The 19,357-nt window shown below is 44.9% G+C and overlaps 1 protein-coding gene across 1 annotated transcript; it reads right to left on the bottom strand.

Moving 5' to 3' along the window:
- Nucleotides 1-488: 488 nt before the first annotated feature.
- On the bottom strand, nucleotides 489-12,169 carry C2H8orf76 (chromosome 2 C8orf76 homolog). Its single transcript, XM_054815534.1, is given in 7 exon segments — nucleotides 489-3,870; nucleotides 3,873-4,049; nucleotides 5,178-5,310; nucleotides 7,603-8,120; nucleotides 8,917-9,060; nucleotides 11,642-11,737; nucleotides 11,857-12,169. Coding segments are annotated over 7 exon segments (1,212 nt in total). The 5' UTR covers nucleotides 11,971-12,169; the 3' UTR covers nucleotides 489-3,840.
- Between the last annotated feature and the right edge of the window lie 7,188 nt (nucleotides 12,170-19,357).

Below are 19,357 nucleotides of genomic sequence, written 5' to 3'. Positions count from 1 at the left end.
TTGTCCTGTGAAGGACAAGGTGATGGGGAGTAGTCAGCAGGGATTTACCACGAGGCAATTCTGCCTCATACCATATCACACATGAGGCAGGAAGGTCAGCTTACTCATATCAAATGAATGTCCCAGGGACCAGGCTCAGAGGGTGTCCCCTCCTGAAGACCAGCGAACCACTCACCCTGACACAGAACTACAGTTCAAGCTTTACTGAGGCTGGAAGTACCATCAATTTTTTTCCGCAGAATTTCCTCCAGCAGTAAGCCCCGTTCTACCTTACCTATTGAATCCCCTCGTGAGTTATGCTGCCTCCAGTTTTAGTACCTTCCCAGGGAAGGCAGATTCCAGAAGGACAATCGGGTGAACTCACGCCGTCACCACGCTGAACAGGTTGGGAACCCACAGAGTCCCACCAATTGTTACCAAAATGGATTTGCTTGCGATTTTTAGTTTGTGTGTGGGTACTGGAAAGAAGGCAGGAAAAGTAGGCACTAGCTGAACCCCCTTTTTTATTGGCAGCAATAAAGGTGGTTCTCGGCTCGGAGCACGAGCAGGACCTCAAGTTACAACTCTTGATTCCTTATAAGCAAACTCAATCTATTCACATACTCATTTTTACAATGACATCCCCTGCTGATGGAAAGTAGAGAATACTTTGTTTGTTTTCCATTGCTTCCGCACACAACCTTTGCTTTTTCATTAATAAACTGCCTTTATTTCAACCCACAAGTTCCTTTTTTTTCCATCTTATTTTCTCCTTCCCTGTTGTGTGGAGGAGGGAAAATGACAGAGCGGCTGAGTGGGCACCTGACAGCTATCCAGGGTCAAACCCACCACGCAGGGACAGGACAAGGGGCAATGGTTTTAAACTGAAAGGGGGTAGGTTTAGATTGGACATACGTAAGAAATTCTTCACTATGAGGGTGGTGAGGCACTGGCACAGGTTGCCCAGAGAAGCTGTGGATGCCCCCTCCCTGGCAGTGTTCAAGGCCAGGTTGGATGGGGCTTTGGGCAACCTGGTCTAGTGGAGGGTGTCCCTGCCCATGGCAGGGGGCTGGAACTAGATGGTCTTTGAGGTCCCTTCCAACCCAAACTGTTCTATGGTTCTGTGATGGAGAAAGCTGTGTTAATGTCACTAGTTACAGCACTAATGTGCTCCCTCACCTCAAAGCCAGCAGTATTCGAACACCTGATAGCAAGATACACAATTAGACTGTGTACTCAGCAATCATTTCAGAAGTATCAGAACCAGGGTCAGAAGGTCCTTCCCAAAGCATCTGTAACAAAATCAAACTTCAGTAATGTTAATGGATTCTCACTTGCAGTTTGCAATACTAAAATTTGCTCTTTAACTCAGTGTGGAGTACTGGTGCAAGTACTAATACCAATAATAATATCATAAGAGCCAAAACATGAAGAAATCAATTACAGGCAGATGTAGAATTATGCAGAACGTAGAAGCAACGACGAGGCATTCAAATGCAAGATGGAAATGCAAAGCCACTCATGAGATATTATCAGAAACAGAAAACCAAAGTTAGAAGTGGCATGCCAAAAAAGCAAGGAGCAGGCCAAAAAAGGAGGAATTGAAGTAGCTGAGATGAGAGATAGCCAGGCACAAGTGGGACAAAGGAATATTTCATGGCCCCAGTGCAATAAACACTGGTTATTTGGAACAGTAACTATGCGACACGTTCAGAACAACATTCATGTTGTTTTCTTTGCAGTAGTTAAAAACAACATTTTTGCTTTATTGTTATGTTTGAGAAAATACTGCCTGTTCTTAAGAGCTGCCACTTGCCTTCCACTCCCAGAGCCAGGGAGAGTTAACCGTTGTGTTGCCAGTCTGAGAGACAACCTCCAGCAAACAACCTGCATGCACACCAAAAGTTTCCAAATCACCTTGGCTAGCCGCTGCGTATTCTGGACATCTCAGTCACAAAATGACAACATTTGGCAAGTATTTTATTTGCTGCTAAAACAGCTCCAAACCTATTTCCACTTTCTAAACTGTGGAGCCAAATCATTTGGCAAGTTCCCATCAAATATCTATACAGACCTGGTTCCACAAAAGCTGTGTTCCAGTGTCCCAACTACTGAACCTACTCAAGAGCTGTGGCAAAACAAATTATAAACTTTTTATGTGGCCACTTGTGACCTCAAGTTTAAGAAGAAACTGGGAGAAGTCCCTGTTCCAGTTTTTGCTGACATATTTGGCATTAAGCTTTCCACGTTTGCCATGTCTTTGCTGTAAGACATCCTCTGTTGATGCAAACATTGTAATTAATTTACAGCACGTTATGGTCAGTCTCTACTGAAAACTTATGACATCAGTTAGTCTTAAAAGCATGCCCAGCCCTTCAGGCGGGCTTCACTGCCTTCTGAATACAGTGCTCTACACACGCAGACAAAAATTTCCACCTAGCAAAGCACATGCATGACTAAACCAAATATTCTGTAATGCACTATGAGTGCATTAATGCTTACCCAAGTATACTTGCCAAGTCATCATCTTTCATAACAAGCTGACCAGGATGTGGTTTAATTACATTAAGTCACCAAACTATCAAAGATAATTTGACATGACTGAAGGTGATATTCCATTTTTCCAGAGAGGTTTCACAGTCAACTTAGCAGAGGGCTATACCACGCCAAGGGTTAGTGACAGATTCCCTAAAAGTATCTTAAAGCTTTAAAATTCACCTAAAAGTAGCAGATATAAAGTGTGTTCACATATGGTGAGTTATTTAAAGTTTCGGCACTCTTTAGTACTTCAGAAAGAAAACACAGGAAAACATGAGGAAAAGTCACAGCAAATTATGTCTAAAGATTTCTGGGTTTAAACTATATCCATTAAAGAACACTTTTACAAAAAGCCATGAAGAAATTAAGTCTCACAGCTTAAGAGAAGATGGGGAAGAGCACACCTTGTTTGCCTCAAATGTAAATTATTTCAAGCAAAAGGAACTATGGGATAATCTCTACCTTCTTCTGTGGAAGCCCAAAGCATGTAGCATCGATGCTTCAGAAAGTAAAGCAAAGTGGTATTACTATCAACTGGAAAGCACAACGTAAGGAGCTATATGATGCAGAAACAACACTGCCAGTTTTCACAGCAAAGATCTTCCTTGCAGGGTTTTACAAAGGATATGATCTGACTAAACACTCTTCAGCACATATAAACAATGTTGACAGTTTTTCTTCTCCTCCCTCGTCTAAGCACACTGAAGACAAGACTACAGCTACTTCTACACTTGCAAAAAACAATTGGCTTTGAAGAAGAAAAATCTCCTTCCAGTTCTAAGTTAAAATATCTACCATTTACATTTTTTTTCCTAAAACACACAGAATTATTCTTATTGACAATTTCTCAGCATAAAAACATTTACGATTTCTACCTATCCAGCTCCGAACAAGAAATCACTATAATGTCAATTAATCAGGAAATATTAAAAAACAATTAAGAAAATGGCTAATTCCATGACTCTAAACGCAACAACATAGAATTTGATATCAAGAAACTTTTAAACTGGACATTATAAAGGAAGCCTTCCATCCCTCTGGCATCGCAGGCCCCAAAAAATCACAGACACTTCAAGCACAACATGGTGAGGTTTATGATGGAAAGCTGCCTCTGAAAGCTCGATTTTAGACTGGATTACTTACTATTTTAAATACAAACAAATCAGTGAACAAAGGAAATTATGAGATGTTAAGAGTTTAAATACAGAGATTTATATTCTTAAAAGATATACAAGAAGAATTCTTAAAAAATGTAATATGAACTTTATTGCATATGTCATTCCATAATCATTTGGAGATATGAGAATAAATACAACAAAACCTTTAAGTTACTGAAGGTGGGATATATATCTCTCTGAATAGAATTGTCTGTCAAAGTGACATAAATCATCTTGGAGATTACCAAACCACTTGATTTCAAATTCTGTGGCTGATGCAGTTACCAATGATGACAGCGCTGAAGGGCCTATGCATTTTACCTCACCCTGAAATTCCTCTTTTAGTTTTTCTGGTATAAGATCCTGCCCCATAACCTGCAAACAGAGTAAGAATGAAGATGGGAAACCAGAAAATAACTTGCAGAGAAAACAGCAAATATGACACTAATAACAGATCTTTACAAGAAAAGCCCTTGAGACATGAACGACATGCCACCCAGAAGTTTTCAAGTCACGATCAAGTTGTCTGCCTGTTGCGTTCTGCAATAAGCACAGAGAACCGAGAGCCCAGGCGTCACAGCTGCTCAACCCTGCCCAGCTTCTGGCTACACTTGCACAGTGGGGATTTTTACTCTTGGAGTAGCTGCGGAAATCTCAACACCAACTCCGCATTCAATGCTCATCTTGCAACAGCACCAACACTCTGATCTCCTCCTGGGGTTGTCGGACAGAGGGAAGCAAGGAGAGAAGTTTCTTTCCCCTGAGATAGCCTGCATGTTACTGCCCTCTTATGGATGACATCCCACAAGACTGCCTGCCAACCCGGCAATGGCTTGGCTTTCACTAACTTAAAGCTGTAATACTGACAGCAAAGTTAGAATCTCACTAGCTTCCTTTGTTCCTTAAGATAACAGTCAGAAACTCTAAATAGCACTAATAATATTTAGTCTCTATGAATAAAGTTATGCAATGTTACTCTCCTCCTCTGTATTTCTTTAAAACTACAATGCAGTACATCAAAGAGCAAAGAAATCATGTATAAGGATGTCTCTGGCTTTTTCTGAAAATGTTTAATACTTTTTCTGGAAGTGTTTAATACTGCTGTGACCATCAAAGTAATCTCCACTTCCATTTCATACTTGTGATTCACTCTGTGGCATCTACAATTCCTGAGATAAAATCTGCGTCCCAGGAAACGCACAGCCATGAGGCATCTGCAAATACAAGTCCAATGAGAAACTTAACAACCTGGAACATTCCCGGAAGGAGAATTTCAGCAGAACAGAGATACACCTGCATGACACAAGCCAGCATTATATAGGTATCGCTGTCAGTTCAAGGTAACACACTACCAGGGCAACCCGCCCCAGCTAAGTTACCTTGCTTCCTGGCACAGTTAATTAGCGCAGGGGAGTGTCATGGGACTTTGTGCTGAACTGGCTCAGATACCTCAACCAGCCTACATATAGCTAAGAGCTTGCACACAACAACACATCCCCTTACCTTGGTCATCAACTGCAAGGAGTTTTCACTGAAACCAAGTCGTGTCACTTTGTCGTCAATTTCTTTTTGACCTTCTACGTTATTCTCTAGTGCAAAGGATGACTGTTGCAACTGGGTTAGCTGAAGTAAAAGCCTGAGATGAAAAAGGCAGTTAAAAAAAGGCACAGCTGGCAAAAGAGTAAGTCAGCAAACCTAAACCCAACCAAAATGTAATATTTTAAAACAGCTCTTCTTCATAACTTTTGCTGACTGCAAAAACTGCAAAGAAATGAACACATCTGTATCAATCTGTTATGGGTATGGTATAGCCGTGCTATGACAGTAGGACTGAGAAGTACTTTTGAAAAACAATATGACAAGTATCTTTGGTTGCTCTGAGCAAACATTTTTTTCCCCGTGTATTCAACAGCGAAGCCCAGATCCGCTAGCATTAACTGCAGTACTTCAGGTGTCCCACATCCTTAGTAAGGCCTAAAGACAGCAGTACATTGCTGCCCATGGCAGTGATTATCTTTGTAACATGAAAAATTAGAAATTTGGGGGGTTTAGACAAATATTAAACATCCTCCCCACATAGGCCAATTCTGGAATACTTTCTAAAATCTTTCACCAAAGTTCTATGTTCAAGGCAGTGCCCCAGAAGTCACCACCACGGTTCGGTGAGGGTTAGACGTGCTCACAACGTGCCTTCATGTCACGGAGGGACCCTGTCACCTACTGTTCAACCAGAGAGAGCAGTGGCAGTTTCCAGAGGACAGTAAAACATGTCAGCAGAGGAAATATCTAAGTATATTCAACCAAGGGACCACTGGGACTTAGCAATATCATTACTGAAACAATGCTTAATTCAAGCTTTATGCATGAAGAACAACAACAATTTTTTTATCACATTTACCAAAGTTAAATGAAGCAGGTGTTATAATAAAGGTGTGTAGTTTTATGAAGAGAAGACTTGAGATCTTAGATGAAGGTTTTCATCTGAGCATTATAAACATAAAAATTTACAAGTCTGAGCCAACAAACCATTAGTAAATTCAGTAAAGTTTTGACTGGGAAATTCAAAGTAAAAATGGAAAGCACTTTTAGTTTGTAAAGTGTTTTTGTTTCAAAATTTGCATCAGCATAATGTAAGAAAGAATGAAATCTCAGTGAAAATTAAACAAAACCATTTCTCCAATTTATTTTTTTTTGTTGGCAAAACTAGAAGAGTCAATTATACATGATGCTTTACACAGAACCTTATTTCTGACAAAAATCAATACTAACATCCCTTTTCCAGTCGCAATTTACCCTGCACATACATTCACGCAACATCCACATCTCACTTAAAATCCAACAGATCTGAAAATATTAGACAACCTATTTAATGCAGAAGCCCTGGGCACGGGAGAAGCTCACCCTGGACAAGTGTATCCGCAAATATAAACCACAATAACACTCTGAAACTGTGCAGCCAAGCAAGCAAATCCCATGATTTATAATTCTCTCAATGCTGAACCATACACACCAAAACAAGCCATACAAATTAAGATGAATGTAGTTTTAATATTCAATATCAGTACTAAATCTATTAACTTCTCTCAAGTAGCAATGAAAGTCACTGTCTCTTAGTCTGAGTGCAGTTAAAAGCTACTGTATCTTTTTTTTACATTTCTTAAGTCTTACCCTAACAGAGAAGTTATAAAGTGTTCTCCATAAATATTTCTGGAAGTTCATAAAATGGCTTTAAATATGTTTGGTGACTAATACATTACTGAGAGGCAAAAGGGGGGAAAAAAATCCAAGACTATTTTAACAAAACTAGTTCCTAATTATCTCTTTGAAAGATTATGTTTTGGGGATTTTTGTTGTGTGTAAGAGTTTTAGGAAGAGAGGGAAGAAAAGGAAAGAGCATTTTAATGCAGCCCTGTCAATCGGCTGTCGCAGATTTAATTTTTCAACCTCACCCATTATGCAGATTGGGGCATTATTATAAAATACATTTTCACTCAAGCATGAGGCTTCAAGCAAATAAGACAGGTGGCACTTGCAGAAGGAAGACTGGCTGGCCTTCCCTTTGGGGCACTTCTGCTGCTGCGTCTTTAATACTAAACCAGGAAACAGCCACGCTCTAACAGGCTGCTGTATATAATTACTTGAAAAGATTCATACAATAAGGTCATTAAAAATGCCGTACTTCTCAACAGTGTACAACACTGGTCTACTCTTTCCACTCAGATTTAGGTCATTCACAGCTACCATGCCAGTGGATTTTGCTTTTTAGATCTGAAGCAATAGCAGCGTGCTTCTAAGTTAGCGTTGCCAATGCTGAAACAAACATTTGAACTGAAAATGTAAACTGAAAATATTAAGGCTGGGGAATATATGCTTGAAATTGTTCTTGATTGTGAGAAGTTAACATTATTCTAAGAATACGTTTAGTTACCTTGCTCTAATAAATGAGGCACATGCCTTTATCCCAACTTTCTTCGGCATGTTCTGCTTCCAGGACCCAGAGGCTGCATGTTTCCCTTTGTCCTTCCTTTCCGGTTCTTCTGAAGTGCAGAGGAATTCTTTTACGGTTTGGCTGCTGCCACAAGTCACTGCACTCTCCCTCTTTGTTTCTGCAGCAAGGCTGGACCAAGGGCCTTCTTTCTGGTCATTTGATCTGTGAGGCTGCAAATTAATCTCTCTTCCAGTTGATGTTTTGAAACTACTATCACTTACACTAACCTCTTCAGACTGATTCAGATTTGTTTCTGGAATGATTAGTGGAGACAGACTCTGTAAAAGGCTCATATAAGCTTCAGCAAGTAACTTCCAGTACCAAGGGTTGAAAGGATGTAAGCAGATCAGTTGCTGCAGACACGTGATCTTTTTTCCTACGTTTTCCAGACCCTGGTAAATGGCAAACTGCAGGTTGAGAACTGTCGTTAAGTGATCTGTGTTAGTAGCGCTGTTTCTCTAGAAACAAAAGATAATAGATTAAAACCAAGAGTAGAACAGAATCATCCTTCAGAGCCTAAGAAAATGTCTCCCTGAATAATGACACACAAATATCACTAAAGGTAATTTTGAAATTGTACAAAACTCTGCTTTTAATTTTAAACGATACAACGTGATACAGATCATGCATAATCAAGCTGACAGCATTCCCTTAGCTGCCTTGTCCCGGAGTCTGAACGGCAAGAAGGCCCCGAATGCTGTCATTTGTTTATTTGCCTTCAGAGTTTTGTACAGCTGCCCTTCTTTGTAGTATAAACACCTTTTATATAAAATAAACAGTAGCAGTAAAATTCTAGCAGACTTCAGAACCTCTGGACTTTTTTCTTTATGGGAAAAACTCAATTTGTGGTTAGACACTCTTCTTGGTGGCAGTTTGGCAGCGAGTATATGGAAATAAAAGGGAGTTTTGAACCGTCACTTTTAGAGTGGAAAGATTTAAGCACTCATTTATCCCCTTTCTTATAATTCCTATTACATTACATTAATTCTGCCTGGCAGAGCATGATATTTAGTCCCTTCCAGGACTACCAGCCTCCCTGCACAGGGAGCTCATTGTGGTACAGGGTGTTCTGATTTCTAAAGAGTGATTGTATCTGCAGTGACAGTTACCCTCTGTTTACCAAATACTCTTGAGCACTGCACATCCTGAAGGATTATACACATGAAGATTATTTTTCCAGAAAATGGTCTATATAAAAGAACTACTGGCAATATTTTCATGTTCAAAGCCTAAAAGAACGATTGCATTATTTACCATTTTTTCTGCAATATCGAGAGCCTCCTTGTGCCTTCCTAGGCGAGATAAACACCGAGCCTGGCCCTCTTGGACATCTCGTCTCATCGCAATGTTACTGGGAGGTAAGAGTAGTAAGCAGTTTGAGTATTCACACAGGGCTTTCTAGTAGTGTCGACAAAAAGAAAAGCCAAACAAAACAGTGAGAGATTTTCACTTAAAAGCAAGCCAGACAGTATGTTTTGTTTATGACTACAGTCACAAAGGGAATTCAGAAACTGAAGTCCACATTTTCATTTCTCCAGACTCAACTACCACCTCTGCCAGCAACAGACAAGGGCCCTGATACTACACAGCCAAGCCTAGACGGTGATGAGCAACCCCAATCCCAATTCATGTTTAAACCCTGGCAGGATTCACCACACATCCGTCCAGCTCTCCTCCAGCAGGCCCGATCCAGAAGGGATCATCTATGGACTTGGGCAATGTGACACAAAGCATCTTCCCCTCAGCTACCAACTCAATGATCAGAGCGCTCATCCTAAATTTGGGGAGGCCTGCTTTCAAATCCACGACATTCTCCATGGGAAGGCTTGAACTTGCAAGTACCTCACCTCAGATGAATAATCAGCAAATTGAATAATACCACAAGGAAGGTGAATCTCCATTGTTCCTGTAGGGTGGTTCTAATTTGCATGAAATAATTAAATATTAATTGGGCTAAGGAAAAAGACGAGAATGAGCAATACTTCTGTAGCTGAATGCTCAGGGCACTCACCAGGACTCCAATTAACATTTAAATACATTACATTAAGTATTCAGTGAAGCTAAGACTGGAATCTTGGTTCCTCCCTGTTTGTGTAAGTGCTCAGACCAGAAGACTAAAGAGCAGTGCTCATTCTCCCATCTTTCAAAATGAATATTTAATTATTCCTTGCAAACTTGAATGCTTCTAACAGAAAGAGCTTCCAGGCAATGTATCCTAAATATTTCCTAGCAAAATGGCTGAAATACTTTTCTTCCTTCCCTGGTGTTAAGCTTGCATTCCTTCTCAAGCAAAAGAGGGAGCTCCCCTCTGCCCAGTGAGTGCAGCAGCCACTGGTGAAAGTGGATCAGAGGAGGGTTGCAGGACACCTTTTATGCCTTGTGGGACAAACCTGACAAGGATCAGGCATTACAAATACCAAGTGGATTCTACAGTCATCTATATCCTAAAAAAGGGCACAGCTTAGATCATTGCTGTCCTTGGCATTTCCTGTCAAGTGGCCTAGGCTGAAGTAAAAAAGTATTCACAATGAACGAAGAGATTACTGCCCCAATTAACTTATTTCCAGCCTCCTTTCTAAGGTCAATGCTCTCAAATCTGTAATTTTATGTGCAGTCTAGCTCTGGTTCTGTCACAGTGATCCAGGTTAGCAATAAGACTGAAGACTAGACATTTGAACATGGATCACTGTGACAGAAAAGGCTTAGGAAGCAATGGTCTGTTCCACTAGCAGATCTGAGAGGGTGTCATTCTCTCCCGAGAGGGCACCACAGCACAGAGCAAGGAGCAACCTGCTCTTCCTGAGGGTCAGCAGCCATGTCTGACTGCAGCCTGAGGCATCTTTCTTCTCAGCACACTTTTATGAATTCCTTCAGGGCATCTCAGCTGAGACTGGAAAGCATCTGTCAGGCATAGACAAGGCAGCAGTAGTACTGGAGTAACATTAAAAAGCAGAAGTCAGTGCCAGCTGAGGTACAAAAAGATCCACAAATCCAATGGGCAAAGCAAAAGGAGTGGAGGGGGAAGCCAGCCTGGGGGCTTTGAAATCAGGGAGCCTGTAATGCAAACCATAGCCTGGAAGGAGAAGCTACTACAGTTGAAATAAGGGCAGAAGCAGCTGATTTCAACCAGGAAACAAGGTAACAAAAGACTGGATCTTGCAACTAGAACTATAGAGGCAGGAGAACATCAATGATCAGAAATGTGGCTCAGGAAGCAGGCATTGAGGATAGGGTCTAGGACTACAGCAGGCAGGAACAGAAATGAGGAACATAAATGCACCCCAAAGGCACAAAAAGCCGTCCAGAGCGAGGGGAGGCAGCAGAGGGATGGGAGAATTAACGATGAGGCTCATAAGCCAAATGTCAGGAGCCTGACAACTACAGTCAGCTTTCACTGACAGCGGGGGGAGCTCTGAGAAAGGTGAGCGGCACCGGGTGGTTGCCAGCGATTTAACAGCCTTTGTGGGTCATGGTATTACCCCAAGAGCAGACATATCTGCATCCTTAACTCTGGCTGACCATGAGTTCCATGGCCACAAACAACAGCTCTGCTCACTACTGAAACACTTGGATGTGCAAGCCCGATCTGGGTCAGCTCCAAGTGCAGAGCGGCATTTCTGGCCAGTTTACATTGACTTCTCGCTGACTGCTGGAAAGATGACATCTGTCTGGGGGAACTGCCAGAACGCAGTTAACCATCATGGCCTGACCACAGGACGGCTCTTCAGCAGGTCACCGTGACTCCCCGTGGGGCTGTCACGCTTTCAGCAAAAACGATGAGCCATCAAGCCTGATGTAACCGCACCACAGACTCCAGCATCTCCCGGACGTGGGTCAGCCGGGAGGCTTTTATATCAATATACACATACATTCACTCAGCACACCGGGGACTACAGGCTCACCCCAGTTTACACCCCCACGACTTCCACCGACCGGGGCCCAGGCTCGGCCCAGGCCCGTGCGAGGGCCGTGGAAATACCTCCAACTCCTGCTGCCGGTAGGCCCAGTCCGCCCGGAACTTGCTGGCCGTTAGCCCTCCGGCGCCTTCCCCGCCGTCCGCCTCGCTGCAAAACCACTGCGGGCACAGCACAGACCCGTCAGGGGGGCCGAGGCCGCCCCCGCCGTACCCAGGCCGCCCCTTTGGCCGCTCCCGCCGGGCCCGCCCGCCGCCCCCCGCTCCCCCCGGCTCCTCACGCGGGGCTCGCAGTGCTTCGCGCCGCAGGGCGGCCCGGCCCCGCCGCCCGAGCCCCGCTCCCGGCTCGGGGCGAAGAGGGAGTCCTCGAACTGCCAGGCCAGCAGCGCCTCCATCCCGCCGCTCCCCCCGGAGCGGCCCCCGCCGCGCGGCGGCAGCGCGCCGCCTGCCGGGGTGCCGATCCTGGAGGGCCAGCGAGGGCGGCGGCGCGGCAGCGGCGAGCCTCCGAGGGGCACCGAGTTAGGGGCTGCGCGGGCTAGAGGGAACGTGGCGGGCAGCGGCCATCTTAGGCAGGGCGGTCTGAGGGGCTGAGGAGCGCGGCCCGCCGGGAGCTGTAGTCCCGACCGCCGCTGCTCGGGCTCGGGCCCGGCTCCGTGCCTGAAGCGGGCGCCCCCAGAAGGCCTCGGCCGCCCGCTGCAGGGCTGGGAGACGAGAGCCGGCAGCGGTCCTGGTGCCAAGCCGACCCCCGCCAGGCGGGGAGCGCCGCTGGGCCGGGGCGCTGACTGGAAACGGGGCTGGTGGCAGTCCAGGCACCGCTGGCTTTGCCAAAGGCCGAGAGAAGCGAGAGCAGAGGAAGGCCCTGCCTCAGGGCGGCTTGTGACTCCTCGTTTCTGGCGTGTGCCCATTGGTTTTAGGAGGTGGGTGGTAAACTGGTGCGGCTTGTGCTCCCCGAGAGGGAGCAGGGCCGCCGCACCTCCGCGGCTCTGGCGAGGAGTTCGGTCACATCACTGTAATGGAAATGTTGTAAGATCTCCTAACAAATAGTGGAACGAAAGCGTCCCATGCTTTGTTAAATTAATTGCATAATTGCAGAGTTGTTCTGTTAGTATCTTGGCCTGGTGCCTGTGCGGGGGTGGGTGGCAGTGTATTTCGGTAATTTTTCCATTTGATTTCAGTTCTGCCCCAAAGCAGAAGGGGAAACTTCTGAAATCTCAGGCTCTCCGAGACAGGATTTCCCACAGCCCCCTACACTGTGCTGTGGGAAAAGAGAACATGACAAAGTGAAGACTGATCCTAGAGCTTCTTCAAGGCATAAAGAGTCTCAGGCGCAGTGTTGCTCATTAACAGCACCTAGGTGAAGCTGTAGCTATCCCAGCTGTCTGCCCTGCCTCGTGATACTACTGTGCACAGTGTGTGCTGTGTTTTACGTGTGCTGCAATGCTGTTTCCTCTCTCCACCGTGCCAGTCCGTCCATCCAGGAAGGTCCATTTTGTCCCATCTAATCACCATGCAGGTTTAGAGAATGTGAGCTGAGAAGTTATCCTTGTACTTCCTTAACCTGCAAAATGGACTAATGAACCTGTCTAGACCAGAACAGTTTTTGAGACCAAAGCACTGCCTGTATGGATAATTTTAAAGGTTTCCTTCTAGTAGACATGTAAAATATGGGTTCTGGGTTTGGGTTTTTTTTAATTGTTGTTCTTTCTAAGTGGATACATGGATACATGCTCAAAATATCCTTCCATATCAGCATAGCTATGACCGGATGTAGCATCAATTGGCATAAATCCCGGGGCAGAAACTCAACTTTGGCAGGTAGATTTGATCAGAAAAATAAAAGGGGATGGAGGTTTCTTTTGCTTTCAAACTTGCTGTTTGGCAAACAAGCTCTCCTGAATGTAGTAAACTGCTTAACAAGTAAGTCTGGAGAGTATCAGGAGTTTGTTTTGACATGCTTCAGTCTTGTTACAAGCATCAAGGTAGGTGAGCAGAGTCAGAGCTTCTTTATATGCATGCCAAAACCATATGGCTTCCTCCTGCACGCAGTCTCGTGCGATGAACTCCTGCAGGACAGAGGCAGAGCACACAGAATCAGCCTGCAGAGGTGTGCATGAGTGTCTGCACTTCTCCTTATGTACACTGGACACACACATTCCTTTTCCACTCCTCCAGGATAGCCAGTCATGCTGCAACACACCAGTCTAATGAGCAAAGCATGAAAAATCCAGCAAGACGATTAAGAACAAATCAAAAAGAAGAAAAAACAAAAAAGCAACATGAGTAATCAAAGCAAAATGTGGCCCCAGCTCAAAGTGAAACATGCAAAGAGCCAGGCGCTCCCAGGGGCAAATCCCAGAGCGGCCGGTTGGCTGCCAGCTTTGATTGCAGAGTCCTCTGGGGCTGGGGGTTTCAGCCATCTCGGCCCCTGAGGATACCAACGTGGTCTGCAAAGGCTCTGTGTTGCAATGCAGAGAATGCCTTTGTCTGGTAAATTGGCGTTAGGAGAGCAGTGATTCCTGAGCACCACACACGGGGCCAAGCAGCTGACTGCATGGTTTCAGTCGTAAGTCATGGGCATAATATTGCCTCTCTTCTTCCTTCCTCCCTTGCCTCGCTCTCCCCTTCCCCCGCCTCCCCTCAGGCATTTAAAAGGCTCCTTGTGTATTAGTTACAGAAATAAAAAAATGCAACTTTAGGAAATTCCTGTGCCTTGTCAGCACCGGAGATTTGCTTGATTTCTCCCCTAGGACCCAAGTCATCAGTGTAGCTGCCAGAATACAAATTCTCACTGTACGTAAGTGAAGCTGCTTGCCTGAGTTTGCATGGCATGATTTGCCGTGGTGCTGGTAGCCTTGGCTTCACAGGGGAGAAAACGTCGTCTCTGGAAGAGGCAGCTTTGAGGGGGCTCAGAGATACACAAGCCCTACGAGAGCCTGCACTGCTGCAGCTGCTCCATGTAGGCAGCTTCGGGGATAAAAAGAAGCCACTGATGCATCTCTTCCTGAAGGTAGCCGAGGTCTTACTCCACCACCAGCCTGGCACATGAACATCAGACCAATAAAACAAATGGGCTCCAGTAAGCTGTGGTGGCCGAGCAAGTTCCTGCGCATCAGCAAAGCTATTGTAGCTGTTCACACGAGCATGCCTTGTTATGCCGGTGGTGAAGTGCTGTGACCCAGCTTCAGCCTCCATGAATGGGGGGCAGGCTAGTGTGCTTCATCTTGCAGGCAGGGTGAACCCAGAGAAAGCCTGGGCGGTGAAGACAACTCAAACGATGGGCAGGAATTTGTCAGCCTGCCCTATTGCCTGGGCCTTTTGGCCAGGAAAAGAAAACACAGAGTGGCAGGTGGAGCTGGTCTAGATCCCGACAGCCCTCCTTCTCCCTGCTTCCCAGTCTACTCTGAGGCAAAAATTAATTCAGACAATTCTCCCCCTTTAATTACTGATGTTATTATTTGTATTGTGATAGCCTCCATGGGTCCTCGCCTCAGCCAGGAGAACGCACATCACAAAGGTTTCAGAGACCATCGAGCACACAGAGTAGAAACAAGAAACGTTGGTCGGCAGCTGGGGCCCTATCTTGGTAGGCACAACCCACACACGTCGGCTAAGGAATAATGCAGCTCTCACATGGTTTATAGCTTTATTAAAATATGCTGGAAAGGAGCTGCCCTTGGAAGAAAGCAAAAGAGAGACTAGTTCCCTCCTCAAAGCAAGAGAGCTGCCTGCACTGAAGAGGGCAGTGAGGCCCACAGGCAGCATTCCTCAAAGGATGGGTGGCTCCCAAATCCTTAAGTGGATTCTTCCAGACATTGTGAAATATTCATACCTTGAGGGAAGATTAGTTTTCTTTTCTGACAGTCATAATATAGGCTCTTCCCTAAACACGTTCATGAAAAGAGGAGCAGCTCTATTTGCTGACATTGTCTTGCTGTGTCCTTGTCTCTTGCCTTCTATTTAGATTGCAAGTTCTTTAGAGCAGAAACCATCTTTCATCCTCTTTGCATGGTGTCCAACATAAGGGGATATTGTCCATGACTAATGTAGGAGGGTAATACAAATAACATTTCGTGGCCAGGGGCATACAGAGGTTATCACTACTACAAAGTGCAAACAAAACTGCAGTTAAACCTCTGATGAGCTCAGATGACCTCCTGCAAATCTTACTACGATGGTTTGAGATGCAACTGCAGAGCTCAAGAGTGATCCTCGTTGAACAGTAAGTGGTCACACTGAGAGTGGCAAAAGACTGACACCCCCCCCCCCAACCAAAGCTCCCAGAAGCCACTGACACAAATTTCAGAAAAAGAATACTCGTCTGGAACTCAGTACATCGTTAAAGAAGTGCTGGTAGGATCAGGATGAACCTTCATCCACCTCGAGCCAGTTGAGAAACCAGTTCAGCCAATTGTGACCACGAGGAAGCCACATTTGCTAAATCCAGATCTGTCCTTGAGGAAGGTAAAACCAGGACTAAGCAAAGGCAAACGTAGGAACTAAAATGACGCTTTACTCCTACTAAAGGGGAAAAGTGCTCTGGCACTCTCCTGCACTATGGAAGGAAGGCATGCTGAAACCAGGGCAGTATTAATGAGAGAGCGCAGAGGCCAGTGGCTGAGCAGAAGGGCATCAGGCAGGAAGAGGTGACAGGGAGGTGGAGGCAGCCAGAGCAGCAGCACTACTCCAACCAGCCCCAGTCCAGCAGGCAGGGAATCTCCTTTTGCTTTCTCATCTCTCAGAAGAGTAAAACCATGGAATCCACCTTCTGTGTAAATTATCAAGCTATCCCACACTTCTAGTAAGACACAACAAAAATGAGCAGGGAGGTGAGAGGTGGCGCATCATAGAAATCAAAGACTAAGAACTGTTTGTTGGCAGCAGAAGCCAAAAGCTTTTTAGAGGTCCTTAGGAGAGATAGGAGAGGACACATCCCCCAAAAGATGGTTCATCTGCCTGCTCTACCTTAAAACAGTGCAACCTTTCAAACCCCTAGCAAGCCATATTAACTAGGCCACAATCCTTCTCCCTCAGGCCTTGCAAAACCCAGTAAAGTCATTATTGCCCAAAGGGTGCACTACGCACAGATGTGTTCAGCTATTAATGGGTTTTGCAACTATTTTCTGTCTAGTAAGATAAATGATGAACAGAATGAGCATGCCCTTGGGTTGACCAGAATGCTGCTGAAAAGAGGAAAAAAGCTTTCTGAAAGACAGAAAGAAGAGTGATCAGGTGCTGGGGAGAATTATGAAGCAGTGATCTTCCCATGCAAGCCTGCACATTTCCAGTACTGATATGAATCACATGGCTGATGCTTCACTGAGCCACGTGGCTGACAGTCTGATGGTCTGTGGATACAAGCTTGATGCAGAAGTCATTGTACAGGGTGGTACCTCCAATCTACTGCTCTCACTGGAAAAAAACCCAGCAGACTCCCTGTCAGGCACGGTGAAGTTTGTATGCCTCCTTCTATGCCCTTTTTTCAGTTTTATCAGTTTCTCTGAAAACTCATTAACTTCCCCTGGCCACTGTTACACTTGTTGCTTAATTGCTACTCATGATGAAACCAGGCCATGGAGACCACAGCAGATTTGTTACCTCTCTAGGTTAAAACTTTACTACTGTGAAGTTTTCAGGACTGGGTAGGACTACGTAGTGCTGGTAGCAACTCCTCTAGGACACCGTTTAAGCAGCTTTGACTGCCAGCCAACAGCCATTAACCTGAGCTGACTTCTTACGATATTGCTGTCTTGCAGGAACAAAGAGAAACATATCTAAAGAATTATAAAAAAAAAAACCCCAAAACACTACATTGAATAAATATACCCAGGGCTTTGGGACTGCCCTTGAGCAACCCTCACAACCAGTGGGCTTTTCCAGTCCTGCTCTCCTTTTCCACATGGAGGCTGGCAGGGGAGGCTGCCTCCACAAGGGAAACGACCAAACTGTTCGTTGATTCTACAGTGCCTGGTTTCCCATGCAGCTTCTGCACTGCTGGTAAGGACCAGTGGAAACTGCTATTAAATTTAGCTTCTACGGCTTCATATTTGCCTTCTACAAGTATCAGTGCCCACAGAAAGCATGAGGCGAAGTGCAGGGAAAGCACTGCTCAATGAACAAATGAAACAAAATGCAGAAATCAAGAACGGACTTTGCCCACAATTGCTCCCTTCCCCAAATCATTCCAAGTGGGATGAACGTAGAGCAAAGAACACCATAAACCATACATCAGCAATGCAGTTTTTAACTTTGTGGTGTCACTAAGAAAAATGAGGAGCCACTTCCATGGGCCTCTGGTTCTGCACTTTAAGGGTGCCGGGCACGATGCTTGCGTAGAAATCCTTGCAGCTGGACTTCACCAGGAGGCTCTGGCCAGTGGCTGGACTGAAACTGCAGGATTGAGAGCAGTTACAATTGCAATATTATTTGTACCATCTCCTTTGGTTCAGAACACGTCATTATTAGAGGCTGTTTTGTGGGCCCTCTTCCATGTTAGTCCCTTAAGACGGGCTTCACTGCCATTATGTTTTTTCCTATTTAGCTCTCATTTAGGAAAACTGAAAATCACTAAAAGGAGAATGGCTGCCAACACTGACCTTTATTTTCACCCAAAGACACAAATCAACTAGGTGCGACACACTTTCATTCCCTTTTTCCATCTTTTCTTTCTTCTGCCAAATAAATATTTTAAGGTAATGAACATCAGCTCAGCACTGAGCCTGTAAAGAAACGCACATGGGAGAGAAATTACTCACTATGCTAACAGTTCAACATTATAGCAGTAAAAACATATAAATATATTCAAAGGTTTCAATTTTACAGTATTTGAAGCGCAACAAGTCATTTAACAACCAAAAATGTTAGAAACCTCCATCTGACAGGCAGAGGACCACCACCAGCAATGTGTCAAAGCAATGCCAAGCTCACAGGGAGCAATTTAACATCATTCTAGAGGGGACTTTCTGGCATAAAGAATAAAATAAAGCAGTGCACAATGTGGCTTGGTATTTTAAATTCTGAAAAACAGTATTTGACAGTATTGTTATGAAAACAAATGGAAGATGGAAAGGGCTGGGGAGAGGAGGCTGGGAGAAGGGAAACAACCCACAAGGCCAGCTGGTCTCTTGTGAAAATATCAACTGAATTGCAGCATTTTGGAATCGCTGATAACACTGTAAACAAAAAAGGTAACTGTTTAAAAAAAGGTGACTCTGTGCACAATCCAGGGCTTTTCATAACTCCCTCATTAGCTGACGGATTCTTGAATAAGCGTTCTTTTTTTATTTCCCTTTTTTTCCACCGAACTGAGTAAAACTATTTGGCCAAACACCAAGCTGTACTACTAGCACTCATCTCCAGGCCTGTGCGTAGCTCACTACTTCAGCTAGGGATGTCATTTTTCAGGACTGACATAAGCTATAGCACAGGAACGATTCTATCGCCTTAAACATCTTTTTCTCAGGCAGGGATAGGTCTGTAGGCACAATGCCAGGTCCTGCAGGGAAGACCGGGTCTTGAGCCCCTCCAGTTGCAGCACAACAGTTGAAGTAGACGGGTGTGATGAGTCACGCTGATGCAAGATGGTGGCACTGCCTCCGATGGGTAGCTTCTGTGAGGGACGGCAAGTCAGAGCTCAACAGAAAACGATCACCTCAGACCCTTCTCTGAGGAAAAGGCACATGTTAAAAGCAGCCACAAAATACAACATCCAACTGACAGGGGCTTCAGTGGGGAGGTGGTTCCTACTTGCCCCTACTCCTCCCAGCCCAAATATTTTTAACACAG

Source organism: Grus americana, chromosome 2, assembly GCF_028858705.1.
Source record: "Grus americana isolate bGruAme1 chromosome 2, bGruAme1.mat, whole genome shotgun sequence".
NCBI classification, from domain to species: domain Eukaryota; kingdom Metazoa; phylum Chordata; class Aves; order Gruiformes; family Gruidae; genus Grus; species Grus americana.
Note: the sequence above shows the minus strand (reverse complement) of the source record. Positions and strands in the feature narration are given on the sequence as shown.